The sequence below is a fragment of the Schistocerca cancellata genome, chromosome 3 (genome assembly GCF_023864275.1).
Source record: "Schistocerca cancellata isolate TAMUIC-IGC-003103 chromosome 3, iqSchCanc2.1, whole genome shotgun sequence".
NCBI lineage: Eukaryota > Metazoa > Arthropoda > Insecta > Orthoptera > Acrididae > Schistocerca > Schistocerca cancellata.
In genome coordinates this window covers 42,430,988-42,453,382 of record NC_064628.1, presented here as the reverse complement: position 1 = coordinate 42,453,382, position 22,395 = coordinate 42,430,988, and the positions used below count along the sequence as shown (strand labels likewise).

Sequence of the window (22,395 nt, the reverse complement as noted above, 5' to 3'; positions counted from 1 at the left end):
CTTTTGACTTACAAGTGTAGTAATTGCAAATAAACTGAATATATTAATTTTACATATATAAATTGAACTATTTAAATATATTTGAATGTTTAACATTGCAAGGAATAATAATAATAATAATAATAATAATAATAATAATAATAATAATGTAGCAGTGGGAATCAAACTCGAGAAGATTAACTGCCAGTTGGTGTGCTTGACCACTGCACCTACATGTCAACTGTTCTTCAAAAAGCCCTCACACTCTTCTCACACACAATATTGTACAAGCACTTTCAAAGAAAAATATTGCCCTGGTCCCACGAGGAATGTAGAACTCATAGTGCCAGAAGTGACATCATCACATCAGAGCATGTGGAGTTGAAAACAGACAGCTATGGCCCTTCTCCGAGTTGATCATCAGCTGATCATACTGCAGCTGACCACCATCTCGGTACTCAACACTGATTTCTAGTTATCGTGTAGAAAGCACTAAAAACGTTTTTGTACATTTTATTTGCATACCAGCTTGCACTAGAAGGAAAAATGGTGTACTTTTTATGTGTTTTCTGGCTTGCATTTGAAGAGAAATGGCATTATTTAAGTGTGATATTTACAGTGTGCTTTAGCACATTAGCACATGACCACTGGCCGCCAATGCCTCCACTTATCACATTTTGTACATATTCAGTACTAAGTTCAAAATGAATGACATCAGTTGAAGTAGTTTTGGTAACGCAAAAATAGTGTTACTGCATGAATTTCACTTGAGGCAGCACTAACGCTAAATCACCGCTATAGGAGACTGAACAACTACAAACAATATCTCTGTAGTGCAAATTGATACATACTATTGCTCTAACCATTTCACACAAAATCTATGACTTCTTTCCTGACATTAAAGGAGAAAAGGAAATGCTCACACGTGGAAAGAGTGATACAGCTTTATGACTATCTTCTACAGCTCCTCCTTATTCCTTTGGTTGTATGAACAACTTACATTGTTCCTCAGTTATTCAAACAACATAAAACTCATCCATACTGTGTCCCTGTTCTCTGCTTCATCACAAATTATGGGCAATATCACTATTATGTTGCAACTATTTCTAAATTAGCATGTAAAACCTGGTTATCAATTTTACCTGTGAGTCCCCACCACGTAGGGCAACCACTTGTGAGCTTCACAACACCAGATTGAAACATAAGGCGGAAGAGCAGCCATTTAACCAACCAGAATGCTATGGTATCACTAGGTGCCTGGATTGGAGTTGATCGGCGACGTGAGATGGGACGGTACCTCAATGGCGCAACTAGAATGCTGAGGAAACCAGCTTCCAGTAACAAGATGTCCCTGCAAAATGTCTACCACTAGAGTCTTGAATGGCTCATAAATACTTGCTTAGCTGGAACAGAATTGACATGAAATAAGTCTGGAATGTAACACATAGCTAAAATTTAAATTATAATTCAGTGACTTCATTCTGGAGACTTAATTTACCAAAAAATTATAATTATTCATTAAAAATAATTTGTTCTTTCTGATTGTGTGTATTTCCTTTCACAGAATTTCTAACAGCTAAGTCAATACCCTAAAAATTTCATCAGTTCCTTGTGTTCTGTTCTATAAGACTGATTATTTTACACAATAATTCAGAGGAACAAGAGAAACACAATTCATAAAATGAAGATTCTCTATAATACCGTAAGATTTGTTAGTACATACCACTGAAACCACATAAACGTCTGTCCCACTTGGTACAAGGAATAATATAGTGACCATAACGCAGCAAATGTTGGAGCTGTACAGAATTTCTGGGAAACAAACCTGGAAGCAAAAGTAGATTTGAATTCAAGATATGCCAAAAATTATATTTTTGGAAGTATATTAATATCAATTTTCTGTTATATAGCTGACAATTATCAGGGTAGTAGCTCTGGACACAGCACTGAAGTACAAAACAAAGGGAAGATTCGAGTTCACTGTCTACTAGATGATGAGGTCAATAGGGATGAAGTACAAACTCAGATAGGTCAAGGCTGGATAGAAATACGCAGTGGCATTTTTGACGGAACTGCACTATCATTTCATTCAATTGTTTACAGTGAAATGGACATTACCCAGTAAATGCCAGAAATATCCCAAAAATTGTAAGTACATCCATCATGTACTCCGTATCCAGTCCAACATAAGGAGCAAGCCACAGTAAAGTCGGTTTTGTATGTATGCGTGCAGCCAACGCTGACGCCTTGCTGTCCAACTGGTTTTCTGCAGGAAGCAACCCATTCTTTCCATAAAGACCTAAAAATAAAAAGAGAAACAGCTTTAAGCAAATATAAAAACATTTTTGTGTGTTTAATGGCTCAACAAATGTTAACACTCCTACTACCTTCTCTTACAAATCAAAGATCAGTTTGGGACTACATAATAATAAGAGAAATTTATAGCGTCCAAGGAGCATTACAAATGTGTACTGTGTATTATTTATGTGGTACTTATGTCTCAATTAAAGCAAATTTCAAAAAGCAATTTCTAGAACAAATTAAACTACACTGAAGAGCCAAATAAACTGGTACACCTGCTTAATAACATGTACGGCCCTTGCGAGCAGGCAGAAGTGTCTCAACAGACGTGGCACGGACTTGACCAATGTCTGAAGTAGTGCTGGAGGGAACTGACAACATGAATCCTGCAGGACTGTCCATAAATCCGTAAGAGTACGACGGGGTGGAGGTTTCTTCTGAGCAGCATGTTGCAAGGCATCCCAGATATGCTCAATAATGTTCATGTCTGGGGGGGGGGGGGGGTTTGGTGGCCAACGGAACGGTTTAAACTCAGGAGAGTGTTCCTGGAGCCCCACTGTAGCAATTCTGGACATATGGGGTGTCCCATTGTCCATCTGGAATTGCCAAAGTCCATCAGAATGCACAATGGACATGAATTGATGCAGATGATTAGACAGGATGCTTATGTATGTGTCAACTGTCAGAGTCGTATCTAGGCATATCCCACCCGCACCCCATTACAGAGCCTCCACAAGCTTGAACAGTCCCCTGCTGACATACAGGGTCCATTGATTCATGAGGCTGTCTCCAAACCTGTACACGTCCATCCACTTTATACAATTTGATATGAGACTTGTCCGACCAGGCAACACATTTCCAGTCATCAACAGTTTCTTGTCGGTGCTGATGGGCTCAGGCGAGGCGTTAAGCTTTGTGATGTGCAGTCATCAAATGTACGTGAGTGGACCTTCGGCTCTGAAAGCTCATATCAATGATGTTTTGTTGAATGGTTGGCACGCTGACACTTGTTGACAGCTAGCACTGAAATATGCAGCAATCTGCAAAAGGGTTGCACTTCCGTCACATTGAACGATTCTCTTCAGTTGTCGTTGGTCCCGTTCTTGCAGGATCTTTTTCCTGCTGCAGCTAATATTCATGGTACACTCCTGAACTGGTCGCACAGAAAAATCCCCACTTCATCGCTACCTCTAAGATCCTGTGTCCCACTGCTCATGCACTAACTATAACACCATGTTCAAACTCACTTAAATCTTGATAAACTGCCATTGTAGCAGTAGTAACCCATCAAAAAAATGCATCAGACGGTTGTTGTCTTAGACAGGTGTTGCTGACAACAGCACCGTATTCTGCCTGTTGACATATCTCTATAATTGAATACGCATGCCTACACTGGTTTCTTTGACATGTCGGTGTAGTATATAATGGAAATTAAAATACTATCCTCACAATAAACCATGTTAGAACATTTCACAACTGAAATGTTCGAGCTGTTATAGTGAAAGTAACATGTGCAAGAGGAGTTAATGGCTGTAATGTTATTTATAGGAGACTTCTTTCCTATCAGACAGGACATGCAATATAGAAGCAGTTTTGAACATGTTTAGTTCTCTCTGTGCATTATGTTTCAATTAATATTAGCAGATAAACTTATACTATCTCAATTTTTACACATAATTTATGTATGTTGTTTACACAATAAGATGCCTTTCAGTTATGATATCAAAAATGGTTCAAATGGCTCTGAGCACTATGGGACTCAACATATTATGTCATCAGTCCCCTAGAACTTAGAACTACTTAAACCTAATTAACCTAAGGACATCACACACATCCATGCCCGAGGCAGGATTCGAACCTGTGATCGTAGCAGTCCCGTGGTTCCAGACTGAAGCGCCTGGCCACTGCAGCTGGCTATGATATCAGAACTATTAGTGCTACTAAAGTAAAATCACTTTTTATAGCTTTTTCTTTCTTGAATTGCAAGGACGTAATAACAGGAGCCAAACAACCTGTGAATTGAAATATTTCAAGCATTTTTTCTAGTATGTAAGAGTTCCACATTTTAGAATGACACAAACTGCAGTGTTCATGAATTAAGATGTTTCCATATTTTGGAAAATAAAGGTGAATTCCTTGTAGAAAAAAGGCCACCCTGTTAGCAAGTAACAGCACTTTGGAAACTGCTGTTATTGTGCAAATACGCAATGCCTGTTGCAACTCACCAACTTGCTGCATAATAACTGATTCATAAACATCATCAAGCAGCCGACAATGATAATGACACGGGTGAAAATTCTCTGTCATTGCTCAGTAAATATCAGCATCAGTACTGGTAACCCCAAGTGCATTAAAATTTTTTTACTTACCATCTAAGTAATTTTCAATGTACGCAAAATAACTGATAAAAGTGGTGCAACAGATTGGATTTACATATAAATGACTTGACCAGAAGCTTTCACCATTAATTTGAAAACCCAATATTACTTTTGTTTCACTTCAAAACCTTAGCAAACATTTTGTAAAATGAATACAAATGACACACACAGAAGTTATGACCAAATTTAATCTAAATGACTGCCATGAATTAGTGTTGAATTGGGATGTACATACCAGTATGGAAAAGTTAGTAGACTGGTAATCATGGTTACTTTTTAAGGCAAGGAACAGTTCTTGCGTCCTTGAAGGTCCAGTATCTTCAGCTGACCACGCCACAGCTTGCTCGCCAACCAAATAATGGAAATTGGGAAGTAATAGACCCAACCCAGTCACTTTTTTATGTAATAGCAAAAAACACTTTTCTGTTAAATGGAAGCTGCATAACTCTCAAAAAAATGTTCGATCTTAACCTGTTTCACTTTGCTCATCTATATAACACTTTTTGTTAGTTCTGAAGAGTAAGTTTGATCATTACTGAACCAAACTTCTGGTCCAGACCTAGCGCTCCTCATAAAATTTAGAAAAACCTGGATGAATGTCAACAATAAGAGTTACGTAATTTGTTGAAAGGAAGTGCCTGATGGTCAATCTAAGATACATGGATTTGTCAAACAGCAAGATGATTATCTAGAACTGTTACAGTTAATGATTTTTGTCAGCAGCATTTCATTTCATAGGAAAGGCAATTGCAATGTGTAGGATGTGACAAAGAAAATTCATTCAATACAGTTATAAGCATAAGAGATTCAAGATCATTATAAGTAATTCACAACAAGAGGACGTATTAATAATACATATTTTTGTAGTTCAAATCAACATCAAAATATGGTTTCACAAACAAAAGCAGTTAGAGTGCTTTCCCATCAATTCTTATTTGCATGTCAACATTAATTCAGAAGTCAGTAATGCTTTACTGGGGAAAATAATATTCCAGTGCTCCACAATACTTAACTTTCCTAAACTGTGGTTCTGAGTTTATTTGATGATAATGCTTCAATATGTTATGCTGATAGCATTTAAGGTAATAAAGTAGGGCAAAACACCTGTACCTTCTACAATAAATCTTTTTCGTCTTTTACAAATATCTAATTGTAATCTTTTGTAACTGTTACAGATGATGATGATGGAGACAGATGTATAAAAATTATTAAACATTACAATAACTTAACAATAACAGCCGTAAAAAGCATGAAATGGAGGAACACTACGTTTTGCAGATCACTGCCAGTGGACATCAAAACACCCTATTAGTATTTAAGTCCTCTTTGAGAACAAAAATATTGTTCCAAGTGTGTACATATTATCTTTTGATTCTTTAGAAATTACAGAAAGTTTCATGCTTTAGAAATTACAGAAAGTTTCTTCACTAATTTGATTAAAAATGTTTTCATACAATTACTTCAGTTTGCAGTTTCTCCAGGTAGTAAAAAGAAAACTGCCTTCATTGTTTTGTTTTGACATCTCTTACTACTGCACCACCTCGCTGGGTGCTCATAAAATCCTTTTATGTTGTTTTGTAGGAGGTGTGCCACATTTTCCCAGAATGTAGACCATAAACTGGTGTCCTCCACCAGTGATGTCAATGTCAGATTTTATGAAATCATTACTGTTACCATTTATAAGAAAATTAGATGATGGTGGTGGTGATATTTTCGGGCATTCAATGGCTTGGTTAAAAGTGCCCTTGTTGAGCATTAATGTATTTTATGTAGGTACAAAACAGGTAATGTAGCTGTGATGTGATTTTGACAGTGTGTGCTGAGCCTAAAATGCAAACGAGGATACTTTTTATAACATTAAAATAATTATTTTCATGAGTATATTAAGACAAAGAATTAAAAAACATGAATGACTGTGTGAATGACTATCACATGTCTTCATACTTAAATAATATCGTGGGTGCCTTCAGTGCATGATTTGTGGGAGAAAAGAGGTATTGGTACAGTGAACTAGAGCGTAACGTCACAAATCAAGCACTACATATCTTACAAAATATTTCTTCATGAAATAAATTACTAAAATCTCCATGCAAATATACAGCATACATTCCTATGATTAGCATCTTTGTACTAACATGTACTATATTCACTTCTTTGAGTCACTCAGTGGGTAACATTTATTACAGTCACATATTTTTGCTAATGCCATGAACATCTGTGCATTTGTGTGATGTTTAGCTGGAAACTTGATTTGTTAACAAACAGTATAAACTACAACTATTGTGGTGATGCTGTTCCATTAGACTTTATGTATGAAAGTGCACTGTGATTTTATTGCCACAGTCAATGTTTTGTAGGATTGTGAAAGTGCTTGCTTCTGTACAATGTACTATGTGACAACTGAAACTGGTCATTTATTGTCTACAATGACGAACAAACGTAGGAAGCCACAGTAATTATTTTGTGGTTCACATCATTGAAATACTTCCGGTAACACCAGCTTTACAGCAAGCCAACCACTTTCTTCAATGAGACACTGAAGACATAATAAGGGTTTGCAGGTGAATCATATAACAAAATGAGGATTATTTGGATAAAAACACGAAACCTTTGTCCAGGTACAAGTGGCCGACTGATCACTAACATGAAAAACAGTTATGCAGCCACTCAATCATTAAAGGCCGCTCCTCAACAACTTGAGGATGAGTCCCAATTTATCACAAAATTTTAAAACCAGTGCTACACTCTTACAATCATCACTTAAACCCAAGGGCATTTCTTGAGCCAAACTATTTAATGGCTTAAGGCCAGCATACAAACAACATTCAGTTAAAATATAGCACATTTTCTAGTGGCACCATGTGTGTTACATTTTGGCAGCTCTTTGTGATGAAGGATGAAGCTGTGAGCCAAATGGTAATGCCCAAAATGAAGAAGAATTAATATGATATTGTTTCAACCATGTGACTAGACAGAAGTAAGACATGGTCAGGTAGTCTGTTTTAAATCGTCCAATGTTTAGTTTCACTCATTTCCAACCACTTTGGTTTCCACATACCCTTCACGGCCATAACCAGTGTCATACTAGCATATGGGGACTTCACATGATGTTGCTGAATTCCCATCATGCCATGTATGAATTATCATTACTGCGAATTCTGATGTGTCCTGGTACCAAACAGAATGACAACCCTTTACCTTGCTCCTGTAGAGAGAACAGGATGTTCTGGAGAAGGTTCTTTCCTGGATACATTCTCTGAAAGCTCTGTAGACTGCTTTGGGAATCAAGAGTCTATCAGGAACATTTTCATATAGGCACACCGTGTCTGCTTGAGAGCCATCAAGACTGCGTACAACTCCATACTGAAGATAATGAATCCTGTTGAAGGTGAATCTTTAGGATGCTATGAGGGAAAACTGTGGAACCAGCCACCATGTCCCCATGCTTGGAACCATCTGTTAAAAACAATGGTTAATTACAGTGTCCAACAGTGCCATATTCGACTTTCTCTAAGCAAGTAATTTAAATTTTTTTTGTCTTATTTTATCAGCCAAGCTGAATGCTTACTCAAATACTCTGGGATAACTCTGGTATTTCCTATACTGTTCTTTACTAAAAGCTTCTTTGCCTGATTCCTAACTACTTTATAGCTTGAAGGGGTTCAAGAATAGTCGCTCCACTGGAAGGTGAGTAATAATAGTGGACACTAGAGATCCTCTGACCACCTTATCTTTGAAGCCATGTTTCACTGTCAAGGACTAATCTTAGACAGCCACTGGTGAGACAAGCTTCAGCATGGAGGAGGACAGGTGTAAGAGTTGTTCTATTAACCCCTATACCATCGTATACTGTGTCATATCATCATATATGAAGGTCAGATTGAACCATGAATTGTACATCCATAATCTAAATTGGCAGGATGAATGCTTTATAAAATTGCTGCAGGCTGTATATGTCTGAACCCCAGACTTTTCCACTGAGACACTATAAAATGCTTAAGACGTTACATGCTCTCATTTTAAGGCACCACAAGTGCATTGATAAAATATGAGGCCCATGAACCTAACCGAATGATTACAATGGGGAATTGTGCCATTGAAACACAGTTCTAATTAATTAAAAATTTAACATTTATGATTCAAATGAATACATACTGTTTATATACAAAAAAACCTTTTTTCTTGTGCCCAATCCTCCAGCCACTGAAGTTGGTTGGTTTAAAAGAGGGGGAAAGGGACCAAACTACGAGGTCATCAGTCCCTTGTTCCAAATACAACAATGCCACAAGTGCGAGAATAAAACGAACAAACTCAAAACAGAATTAATGGAAAAATCACAAGAACGGTGAAGGGCAACAAACACATAAATGGACAAAAGGAGACAAGAAAACCACAGAAAAACAAGAAACGGGATGAAGAGATTAAAACAACAAAGCAGATTACCATGTCTGGCTGACCACGAGAATAAAAAAAAGGAGAAGCCTGCTGCTCTGCAACACATTCAAATTTCCACCCTAAAAGCACTAGGTTGGGACACAGAGGAACAAAGGACATGCACTGAAACTTAGCTCAAATGATAAAACCCACCCTCACGAATAAAATGTAAAACTAAATCAGCTGATGAGGTGTTGTCAGATAAAATTAGCGGCAACGAGCCCAGTAACCCAAGATTTCGTCACTGGGCAGTCAAAGCGGGACAGTGCACTAGAATATGGCCCACTGCTGTCAACTGGGCGCCGCATCAACACTCAGGCGGGTCTTCATAGTGCAGGAGGTAACTGTGGGTCACCGAAGCGTGGCCACTGCGAGTCGGCAGAGGACAACTGACTTCCTGTGAGAGGCATTCTGTCTCCCAAAGCCAAAAAACCCTACGGCATAAGTCACAACACAGGTCAGGTTCAGAGGTGCCCATCTCCAGAAGTGGTTTCCGCGTAGCCTGTCGGCAATTCGTTGCCTGGGATGCCGACGTGTCCTGGGGTCCACACAAATACCGCCGAATGACGGGACCGGTCCAGGGCACAGATGGTCTCCCGGACGGACGCTAACAAAGGACGGCGAGGGTAGCACTGGTCAATAGTTTGAATGCTGATCAAGGAGTCAGTACACAGAAGAAACGATTCCCCAGGGCATGAATGGATATACTGGAGTGCACGAGAGATGGCCACGGAATGCTGTTCCAAATGGCCTCTGGACGTAGGCAAAGCCAACATGACCATCAGCCATCAAGCCACCGGTGTAAGCCACTTCAGATCCCCAGAAAATGTCAAGAATCGAGAGGAAGTGACAGCGGAGAGTGGCAGGAACAACTTAGTCCTTAGGGTCATGCAAAAGGTCCAGACGAATCTGCAGCCCAGGTGTACACCATAGAGGTGTATGCGGACGAACCTGGAAGGGAGGTGGTTAAGGGAAGAGCCCCAGTTCAGACAGAAGGGATCGCAAGCGAACCAAAATCGTTAGCCCAGACCTGGGCTGCCGATTCGGGAGATGAACTGCCATGGGTGGAAAAAGGATACAGTAATTCAGTTGCTCAGGAGAACTACGAATGTGTACAATGTAATTGGTGAGCAGTTGTGAACGTCTGATGTCCAAAGGAGGGGCAGGACACTGTCACTGGACTCATTCTAAAAGTTCCCCTTGCTAGGCGAACACCACAGGGGTGCACTGGGTCGAGTACACGCAATGCTGAGGGCGCTGCCTAACCATAAACCACACTACCGTAGTCGAGGCGGGATTGAACAAGGGCTCTGTAGAGCTGCAGCAGAGTAGAGTGATCTGCACCCTAGTTGGTGTTGCTCTGGCAGCGGAGGGCTTTGAGGTGCTTCCAGCACTTCCGTTTAAGCTGTCAAAGGTGAGACAGCCAAGTCAATTGGGCATTGAAAACCAGTCGTAAAAATCAATATGTCTCCACTACAGTGAGTGGATCGTCGTGAAAGTAAAGTTCTGGTTCTGGATGAACGGTACGAGGCTGACAGAAGTGCACGGCACACGACTTAGCAGCCAAAAACTGGAACCCATGGGCGAGAGCCCGTGACTGCGCCTTGTGGATGGCTCCCTGTAGGCACCACTCAGCAACACCATTACTGGTGGAACAGTACGAAATGCAGAAGTCATCTGGTGGCCCTACAACTGCTGCTAGACCGTTAATGGCTACTAAAAATAGTGATACACTCAATACAGAGCAATGCAGGACACCATTCTTCTGGATATAGTGGGAACTGTGGGAGGCAGCAACTTTGACACAGAAAGTATGGAGCAACAGGAAATTCTGGATAAAAATTAGGTGTGGGCCTCTGAGACCCCACCTGTATAATGTGGCAAGGATATTATGTCACCAGGAGGTGTCATAGGATTTGTGTAGATCAAACTAGATGGCAACAAGGTGTTGGAGTCTGGAAAAGGCTGTTCGGGTGGCAAACTCTAGGGACACAAGATTACCAGTGGTAGAGCGCCCCTGGTGGAAGCCACTATGACATGGAGCAAGGAGGCCACATGACTCTAGGACCCAACCCAGCCGCTGACACACCATACGTTCCAGCAGCTTACAAACAACATTGTTGAGGCTGATGGGTCGATAGCTATCCACATCAAGTGGGTTTCTACCAGGTTTGAGCACCGGATTGATGGTACTCTCCTGCCATTGCGATGTAAAGATGCCATCACACCAGTTCCGGTTGAAGATGACGTGGAGATGGCGCTTGTAGTCAGATGAGAGATGCTTAATCATCTGACTGTCGATCCAATCCGGCCCAGGAACTGTGTCAGTGCAATGTACAAGTGCGCTGCGGAGCTCCCACTCCGTAAATGGGGCATTATAGGGTTCACTGTGGTGTGTAGTGGACAAGAGGACTTTTCTTTCCATCTACGATTTGAGGGTGCAAAAGGCTAGTGGGTAGTTCTCTGATACAGAGGCTCGAGCACAGTGCTCAGCAAATTGCTCGGCAATCGCCTTTGCATCAGTACATAGCACGCCATTGATGGTAACGCCAGGGACACCTGTTGGGGTCTGGTACCCAAAAAGACGTCTGATCTTCGTCCTGACTTGGGAAGGTGACGTATGGCACCCAATGGTCGACACGTACCTGTCCCAACACTCCCTGTTTCCATCATTTTATAAGCTGGTGTACATGGGTACAGAGACACTTAAAGGGTATCAGATGATCTAGGGAAAGTGTTGCTTATGATGTCGTAAAGCTCGCCGACGCTCTGTAATCGCTTCAGCGACTTCCAGCGACCACCAAGCAACTGTCTTTCACCGGGCATACTCTAAAGAGTCATGGACCGCATTTTCTGCCACAGAAATGATTGTGGTAGTCATCTGCTCAACAATCACATCGATGTTACCATGTGGGGGAGAGTCGACAATGACATCAGAGGTGAAAGTTTCTCAGTCCGCCTTGTTTAAAGCCCACGGGCAGGCGTACGTGAGCCTGACGCAGGGACAGTGACAGGAAGATGGGGAAATGGTCACTACCACACAGGTCATCATGTGCTCTCCAGTGGACAGATGGGAAAGTCCTGGGCTGCAAATTGATGAATCAATGACAGAGTGACTACCATGAGCCACAATGAAATGTGTTGTGGCCCCAGTATTTAAGAGGTGGAGGTCAAACTGAGACAGTAAAGTTTCGACATCTCTGCCTCAGCCAGTAAGCACGGTGCCACCCCACAAGGGGTTATGGATGTTAAAATCTCCCAAAAGTAGGAAAGGTTTAGGGAGTTGATCAATCAGTGCATCTAATACATTCAGGGGTACTTCATCATCTGGAGGACGATATACATTGCAGACAGTTATTTCCTGTGTTGTCCTTTTCTGACAGCCACAGCTTCAAGAGGGGTTTGAAGGGGCACAGCTTCACTACACACTGAGTTTAGGACATAAACGCAAACTTGACCTGGCACTATAATAGTCGTTAAGGTTCCTGTAAAATCCCTTACAGCCACGGAAGACAAGGGTCCACAGTGCCAGGAACCAGGTTTCCTGGACAGCAATGCAGAAAGCAGGTGTCAAGCTTAACAGTTGCCGCAGCTCAGCCATGCGGTGAAAAAACCACCACAGTTCCACTGGAGGATGACAACATCGTGAGACTGGGAAGGCATGGAACATCCAATGAGGCAGTTTACACCTCAGGGTCACCTGCTGCCACAAACTTTTTGCCTGAGCAGTCTATATCCATTGTGACAAAAGTCCGGCAAGATCCAGGTCCACAGCGGACGCCAGAATCTCCACCTTATCCTCAGACACTGATCTTGCAGGTAGTGGCGGAGTGGGTGCCACCACAATTTCTTTGTTCTTAGGGGTCTTGTTTTTCTATTTCTCGCACTGTTCCTTGGGTTTCCCTGGCTGTGGGCACTTCACGGAATCAGTCTCTGTGACTGAGGTTGAGCGTAAAGCCCTACGATCAGCAGCTTTTGGGCTCTTCAGCCACTGGTGGGTGTCATCTTTCCCATTAGCAGAAACCTGGGAAGGGAGTGACCCAAGGGACCCCTTCCTAGAGAGAGAAGCCGAAGAAGCCTTACACTTCTCTGGCTCAGAAGTGGGGGCTGAAATCCCTAATGGTTGGAGGGTGTTGCTCCCGAAGTAGGTGGTGCGGGAGCAACAGGGAGGGAAGTGCCTCCCACCATCAAGGGGGCAGGTGTGGTCGGTTCTGAGGGGCAACAAGAATTCGAGGAACTGATGAGGCGACAATTGTTCTCGTAGCGGCGGCAAATGAGGAGATCGTGGCCACAGGATGTAGGTGCTCAAATTTCCTCTTAGCCGCAGTGTAGGTCAGTTGGTCCAGGGTCTTATATTCCACAATTTCCCTCTCTTTCTGTAAAATACTGCAGTCTGGTGAGCAAGGTGAATGATGCTCTCCACAGCTGACACAGATGGGAGGCGGGGCACACGGAGTATCAGGATGCGATGGACGTCCACAATCTCGACAGGTGGGGCTGGAAGTACAGCGAGAAGACATATGGGCAAACTTCTAACACTTAAAAGCACCACATTGGGGGAGGGATATATGGCTTGACGTCACAGGGGCAGACCATCACCTTGACTCTATCGGGCAATGTCTCACCCTCTAAGACCAAGATGAATGCACCTGTGGCAACCTGGTAATCCCTTGGACCACGATGGACACGCCAGACTAAATGAACTTCTCGTCTCTAAGTTGGTGCACAGCTCGTCGTCAGATTGCAAAAGAAAGTCCCTGTGGAAGGCAATACCCTGGACCATATTTAAGCTCTTATGAGGCGTGATAGTAACAGAAACATTGCCTAACTTGACACAAGCAAGTGAGTAATGCCCGTGACTAGGCTGAGGAAGCTTTTTATATCAAAACTGACCCAGAGTGCATTTTGGACAAGCCCTCCAGCTCCCCAAACTTGTCCTCCAAATACTCTACAAAAAAACTGAGGCTTCCTGGACATGAAGAATTCCCCGTCAACTCTCATACATACGAGTTACCGGGGCGAATAAGCTTTACTGCCATCCTTAGCCTGGTGTTTCTTCCATGATGTGGTCAGGGACGGGAATGTCTTGGGGTCACATTTCTTAGCATTAAAGTTAGACTTTTCCCACTTAAGAGACTGCTGGCAGCTGATCACCAGCAGGAGATGACTTACTACGCTTCATGGCGTGTCAACCGCCCTGATGCCACCCACTCCAACCAGGGGCCTTCCCCACAGGCGCCACCCAGCCGCAGCAAAGGCCACCTGGCAGGATGGCCATTGCTGGGAGTCCCGATGCCCCAGGGTGATGGGCATCTACTCCTCGGCATGTGTGGAGAGTTAACGGCGCAGGCATCATCAGCAGAGCGATCCCTGTGTTGTCAGGGGGCTGCAACCAACAAGGTACATGGCAGTCCCACCACAACGGACTGGCTACTGTCCTGGATATGAGGTGCAAAGAAGTCCATGGTCATCGTTGGCACAGAAAATCACACTGCATAGTGCATGGTGGAAAACGCACCTAGGAAGGTGTCCTCGCCCAAGAAATGAAGAATGAGTGGGACTGCAAAGTGATGACGAGAAAGTGGCCTAAGATCTCAATGCACAATGGACACAATGCACCATGTAAGGCGCCCTTCCCCAATTGGCTCGCTTTTCGGGAAAATTTTAAAAAATGGAAGTCAAACCCTACAGGAGACCATCACATAAAGGCCAAAACATGAGAGACTCCTTTTAGTCGCAGGCAGGCCTTGGGTCTATTCTGACCCCCGGACCCATAGGGGGACTTAAATTCTGTGATATACATATTGACTTGTTATCTTCTTGATGGTGAATGTGTGTGTTTGGAAGACCTGTTTGTTTCAGAGCATTCGTGGGTTCAGAGGAAACCTCCCCTTTGCAGGTGCAGCTGCAAGAACATCTATTTGTGTACAACTCTGATGTTTGAGTTTGGACTGAGGTGTTACTTTTGATAAATGGTTTTTTAATAACAAATTCTGGAAATTTTACAGCATTTAATGATTTAAGGTGTTCTTAGTTTTACCATATGGGATTGTCCTCATTGCATTCATTCAGTGCCCGAATTTTCCTTTCCTCAGAATAAATGTGACAGTCCTTGTTTCACACGGGATGATTCACCGAACAATTACTGCACTTTGGAGGAGATGTACAGGGTTCTGTATCTCTTGTGCCTTTGATACACACCTCCCACACACTAGGTCACTGTTGCAACCAGGAGTTGTATGTCCAAATGTTTGGCACTTAAAACATGTCATACAGTCTGATAGATAGGTTCTAACTTTTGAGGCAGGTAACTGCAGCTTTGGATATATTCTGGTACATGAGGGCACTCTGCATTCAAATGAATGCCACAGTTTTTTCTAGTTACTGACTTGCTTTACTCACATAATGTTCTTTATGTATGTGACGCCAACATAACATTCTTTCCTCTAATTGTTTCAGATTAATTTCCAATATATCATGGAAGGGGACTAATCCCTTGCTATATTAAAGGCATTGTGTGTTCAGACTACATTAGGATATTCACATAAATTTTTGGATCCGAAAAATTACTGGATCTCGTTGCGTTGTAGCTGTTTTGACCAGTAGAGTGGTATTTCAAAGTTGTTGACTCCCTGTTTCCAAAGCTTTATGAATGTAGAAAGGAGAGATTTTTTTCAAAGAATCCCTACTCTCTCTAAACTATTATAATTGAATATTAGCACACTTGTACCCTGTTACTTCACCATAAATCTAATACTGTGTTTTCTCAGGCCTGCCCTTGTTTGGCTGTTACTACTCCACAACAGTCCATATTTTCCATAGGGAGTTTGAGTTTGAAATTTAAGAATGATTTTGTTCCCACAATGCATGAGAGAAATAAATATTTACCCAGGCAGAGCCTTACTTGTCTTAGTAAGTTCCTTAAACAAGAGTGTGGCAGTTTTCTCAGATTCCTCTTGCAACATTTTGTCTCTACAGTCACCTACCCCGTCAGCATGTAGCACACCTTGAGACTGAGGGGATTTCCTTTGCAGAGGGTTAAACCATCTTTATAAGCCACACAATCGAGCTAAGATCCCATCTCCAAGATACAACACGCGAGTGTATACCTGTCCTTTTTCCCCCTGAGGTAAGTCTTTCCGCTCCCGGGATTGGAATGACTCCTTACCCTCTCCCTTAAAACCCACATCCTTTCATCTTTCCCTCTCCTTCCCTCTTTCCTGATGAAGCAACTGTTTGTTGCGAAAGCTTGAATTTTGCGTGTACGTTTGTGTGTCTATCGACCTGCCAGCGCTTTTGTTTGGTAAGTCTCAAAATCTTTGTTTTTAGATATATTTTTCCCACGTGGAATGTTTCCTTCTATTATATATACAGGGGGGAGGGGGGGGGGGCAGTAAGAACAATGTTAGACTGTGCTCACCCAAGATCACCTCGTAGAAACTTGTTTAAGCCTTTGGGCATTCTGACTCCTGCTTCACAGTGTATTTATTCCCTCAAGAGGATTGTTGTAAATAATCAATAATCCAATGTAGTTCAAAAGGTTCAAAGATGTACACAATTACAAGATCAGAAGAAAAACTTACATTAATTATACCATATTAAGGTTGTACTTAGTACAATCCTGCAATTGGTTTCTAATCACTTACCCCTATCATTATAATGGGTGAAATATGGTGGATAGGAATCACTCACACATTTTTTTTCTTTTCAATGAAAATAAAAACACTAGTAAGTGATCAGCATGTGGCCATATTTAAAAAGTAACTTTTTAATAAAATTAATTTTTTAATTAAATATAAGATGACTCATTCCACATCATTACAGTTTATCATACATATGATCTGTGAAGCATGAAATTCTTTTTAATTAAATATAAAATGACTCATTCCACATCATTACAATTTATCATACATATGATCTGTGAAACATGAAACTACCTAACTTTTTTGAATCAAGAATATCTTTATTTATACTCAAATGGTGTTACACAAAATCAGGTCCTAATACAAATTAATACACACACCCATTACAATAAAGATAGCAGTTCCGAGAATTAATCTTGCAGTAATATCTGTACCATCAACAGTTCGTCCCCATAAATATCAAGTTTTGAAGAGATGCCTTTTTTTTTGCAAATATCACACCCAAGTTCAGAATATATTCATTAGCCTACAGGCATACATTTGGCACATTTATCTATTATTTTGTATTCCTGCCCTTTGACCTTGCCTGCAAACACAGCCAGACTGGTCTGCTGAGATGCTCACGGAGTGGGTCCGCCCTGACCCGCTTGCTTGTGTATGGGCAGTTTACTCACTTTTGGGTCCATGGTCCAGACCTGTCAGTTTAACCAGCGAACTTCTACCAGCTTGCCACGACTGATACCTGCCTACACTCCTGCAGTGCAGGCAGTTAGGGTTCACCAAGCAGTCACCAGTGTCCACAAACTATCGGATGGGTCGGCTAGCTGGTTGTCCGACCTCTTGAGCTCTGGTAAGGCACCTTTACACTGAACTAGTAGATGAATTAGAAATTCTTGATTCACACTTATTAGGAAAAGGGTTAATTTTGCAAATCATTCCATATTAGGGTGAATATTGTTGTTATTACTATGATTATTGTTACCTCCCTGCTGTTTATTCAAAATCACATCCTGAAAGTTCAGCAGTGAAACATCAAAGCACAGTATAATCATCCAATGAAATGTATTTTTAAAAGCGTAATTCAGAATTCTGGACCAGCTTTTGTTTCTCATTATCATCATGATACTGACCAATAGGTGATCAAATGGAAGTTTTCAATTAATCAGGTAATTTTACATAAAGTTAGAATGTTCTGGAGTCTTTCTCTTAATGGGTATTTCTTACATCTGACTGTGTAACTGAAATAAGTCTCTTGCAGAGCTCTTCTTAAGCATGTGCAGTGCAAAATGGTTAGAGTCTACAAGGGGTGCACTGTCATGCTGGGCACTTTATCTGTACAAAACATTGGTTGGTACAGCATTTCTTCTGGACAGCCAAGGGACAAGTCATAGCTAACCAATTAAAGATAATAATAGTAATAATAATAATAATAATAATAATAATAATAATAAACTAGGCCTATGTATTACGAAACCCAGAATTAAGGACCCTTTAGTATTCCTCATACATTATTCACGGTTACTTAGTTATATGCTCCATGGATTTGCCAGATACACTGTAGTGATAGGGGAAAGTCACTTAGGGTCACGAAGTACACCTTAAATTGTCAACATTACAGCCCCTACTTAGATTGGGGGGGGTGGTGGAGGGGGCATCTGGGGTAGGGGGAGATGGGGTGGGTGGGGGAGAGGCATGTGCAGTGTCCTGAATGTGGATGAAAGAAGAAATTTATTAATGCCAATACCTTAATAACAAATGGATAACTACATTGGAATTGGTCCACTGTGTATGCGCTGCTTTCAACTGGTACAGGACAAGGAGTTCTATGATCCAATTACTCTAACATTATTCCTACTGGGTTCTGAAAATTTATTATTTTGTTTCCAATGCTAACATCAGTGCTTAGACACAGTAAACATTATACCAAATAGTTGTATTACTGAAGGCCATACTTACGGAAAAGACAGCAAGATGACCCGAGTATACAGACAATAAAATTCTAAAATAAAACAGCTGACAAGACTTTGCTATTAAATGATTACCAAGAATAGCTATATTATTGCAGAGGACACAATAGATATTCAACAAACAAACAAACAAACAAACACACACACACACACACACACACACACACACACACACACACACACACACACACACACACACAGTAAGAATAGAAACTTCTACAGCCCAAAGTAATTTTTTTTTACAATTTCATGTTTCGATTGTCAATTTCTATTTACATAGTTGCCATACGTTGATTATATGTATTTTTTCCCCAAAAGGGAAACTGTTTTGAAACATGCAATCAGTATTTCTGCTTAATAGGTACATTACGGATACACGATATCGGTTTCAACAGCTGTGTGTTGGCAGACTGCTTGGATGATTTTGGCACTAAATTTCTGCACAGCACTATTCCTAGGCGAACTACTGGTTAAATTCAAGCTTTTTTCAGAAATCAGATATGTAGGTTGGAACTTAAATAGTAGCAACACTGCTGTGGAGACACTATGCATTTGAATCAACTACTGTCACCGATAGCACACATTGCTCACATAGCTACCTTAGCTCCGAGCAAATGGACTTTCCCATCCCACGTCACCAGCGTGCTCACAATCGAGGGAAACAGAGTCACTTGTGAGCGAGCGGTCTAATGTACGGTGTCCCTGTTTTCGAAACAGGAACAACGGAGTTGGATCAAGATTGAATGTGCCAGAGGTCGTACAGCAAGACAGTGTCCTCAAGGTCTTCAAGAGGCATTTGGGGAATCGGCAATGCCATACCGAACAGTAACACATCGGGCATGGCAGACCATCAATGCACAGTATTACTGTTAATTTTTGGAGCATCACTTGCGACCAGCCTTGCGAAAGAAGCAGCGACAGTTTCTGCGCAACCCACCCATCATTTTGCATGACAACGCGTGGGCACATACAGCACAAGCTGTGGGTGTTCTGTTCGGTCAATGGGACTGGGAAGTACTGTAACATTCACTATACTCCCCAGGCTTAAGTCCTTGTGACTTTGATTTGACTCCGAAGATAAAGGAGCCACTTCGTGGCATTCGCTTCAGAACTGTTCCGGAGATTCAACAGGCAGTAGACCACTCCATTCGCATCATCAACAGAACAGGCTCTGCCCCCTATATACTACGGGCTCTGCAAACAATATACTACGCCTTCCACATAGCTGGCAACAGATTCTACACAATGCTGGTGACTACTTTGAAGTAGCCTACAGTAACAGGTGCAAACATGTAATTCTTTTGTATTGGTTGTGAATAAACAGTTGCCACTATTTAAGTTCCAACCCTTGTATTTGCAAAGTATTAAACAGTTTACTTAATCCTGAACTTACTAAACAGCATTTACCAGATGCCTTTATCCCGCCACATGAAAAACTTGTTTACAAATAAAGAGACAAATAAGTCGCTAAAATTGTAAATGTTATGTCATCTAATTGTTGAATAAAAACTAAACAGCATAATGATACATGTATAAAAGAGAGATTTTTTACTCTGCCATGGAACTACACTTCATTCTCTGAGAGCAAATGACCTGTCTTAGGTAGAGTTGGACTTTACAGACAAGTGGCTGGCAAAGATTATAGCTTGAAATAGGCAGATGAAACCACATTTTGTGCCTTCAGATTAATCAACTACTATATATCGCTTTCGTAATCAGGGAGTACCAGATTCAATCTAACTTGAGTAAATTCATATTTAACAGATTAAATGTGTCAGTTTAAACCAAGCTGAAAACCAAAAATTTAATAAGAATCACAATACTGCGGCTATATATTGTTCTATTACAACAACTTTTCAGCTACTCACTGAACTTCCTTTTTTACAAACAAGCAAAAGCACCAAGAGAGAATGTCAACATACTGAGTAACTGTCAAAATAACTCATCCCTGCTACCAGCTATCAGGCAGAAGAATATTTTAAACACAAAATAGCTTTCACGCCTTAGTGTAATGTATCTGAACAGCTGTAAATAGAAAATATGACAACGAGTGTAAAGCTATAGACTGACATACTGTGCAATGAAGCTTTCACATAGAAAGACAACTAAGAGAGTGTTGAAATATAATCTCTAAATTCTTAGTTAACAACTATTGCCATAAGTTCGGCACTTCGCCCGCCCCCCCCCCCCCCCCCAAACGCATATTTTAATCATTTCATTTCAGTATTCAGCATTTTATAAACCAAATGGGTTGCTACTATCCGGACAAAATTCCAAGTCACAGTAATGAATTACATCACCAGTTTTTAATGATAAGTGGAGAGAGGGGGGGAGGGGGAAAAAGAATGAGAGATGTTGTCAAGACCTCATTAGTAGACAAACGTTTCCAATTTTATTTCCCTCACATCTTCCAGTTTCTTTATAGTTTAGCAGAAAAGTGTGATCCTACAGATTTAACAAGTGCCTGCAAGAGGCATCAATAGGAATATAGTACAATAGGCTCCTATCATTACCCAACGTCGATACTCCGTCACAGTACCAAACAGATATTCCGACTGTAGTGGTTGCAATGGAATACAACATATTCAATCCAAGTGCGGCTGTCGTTCAATGACACAAGTGCCTTATGAAGGTAAATGGGCAAGCTGCAGCTCAATTTCCCTTAAAAACCCACCCATGGCTAGGCTATAAGTAATAAGCATACCCATTTCTAAACAAACGCTGCCTTTGATCACTAATTTTAGCTTGGTAGCGTGTCAATCTTCCAAACTAAATAAGCGTCGAAGAAACATGTCACCGCAATTTCACGTTGTTAATCTGCGCAACGAAGCTATTTCTTGGTTAAGTGGTTAGCGAGGAAGACGTATCGGAAACGGCATATGACTTAATCAGTGAAGTTTTCATAGACATCGGTATAGTTTAGTTTGGCCTGGAAAAAAAATGTAACCCCCACTACAAACACCGCTCCGTAATAACAACTATTCAGGTTTTTCATAAATATGCTACAACAAACCTCTATCAACTCATGGGGCTTTAAACTTTTTAGGGTAACGGAAATTAACACAAATAATTTATTCACTCAAAAATAGTTTGCCTAAGGTAGAAGTGATAACTTCCAACTGTCTCAGACACGAATGTAACGTGCATGTTGTGTAAGTTTAAAGCTAATACACTATTGACATCAAACACTGCCAAAACATGAAACATAATATGCTGATTCTTACCTGGAATCTGAACATACAATGAAGCGAATGCGAATAAATACACGACACTCATTCCACGCAGAAAAAGATTTCTTGTATAGCGAATATTCGCCATGGTTCTAACTGGAATTTACTATAAACACAAACACACGCACAACAGTCCTTAAAACGTCACCTGCGCCAAATCACTATTCACATTCTACCCTCACTGCCCAGTACCCACGCCCGCCTTGCACCCGCCTCTAGCTGACCCACGCTAAGAGTAAGCAGTGACACCAACCTTTTCTCGTCTTGCGGCTGACTGCCTGTCTTCTGACCCCACGCGCAAACACAAACCACACGCAAACAAGTCGATGAGAAGACCAACTGCATTACTTACAATGAACCTACATTAAGTTGGTAAGTTTTTTGGTCAGCAATAAGTGATTTTAAAGCAATTGTACTGTGACGTGTACAAAATACATTATACTAGCTACTATTCAATCGCCTG

The 22,395-nt window shown here is 41.2% G+C and overlaps 1 protein-coding gene across 1 annotated transcript in view; it reads right to left on the bottom strand.

The window, feature by feature from the left end:
- The window catches only part of LOC126176880 (lipase maturation factor 2-like), an 89,893-nt gene extending 67,722 nt beyond the window's left edge, over positions 1-22,171 (bottom strand). The window contains exons 1-4 of the mRNA XM_049924080.1: positions 21,927-22,171; positions 2,098-2,278; positions 1,703-1,804; positions 1,122-1,330 (exon numbers count right to left, since the gene is read on the bottom strand). Coding sequence (XP_049780037.1) covers positions 1,122-1,330; positions 1,703-1,804; positions 2,098-2,278; positions 21,927-22,020 — 586 coding nt within the window. The 5' untranslated portion in view covers positions 22,021-22,171. The remainder of the gene's footprint in view (positions 1-1,121; positions 1,331-1,702; positions 1,805-2,097; positions 2,279-21,926) is intronic.
- Positions 22,172-22,395: the final 224 nt, after the last annotated feature.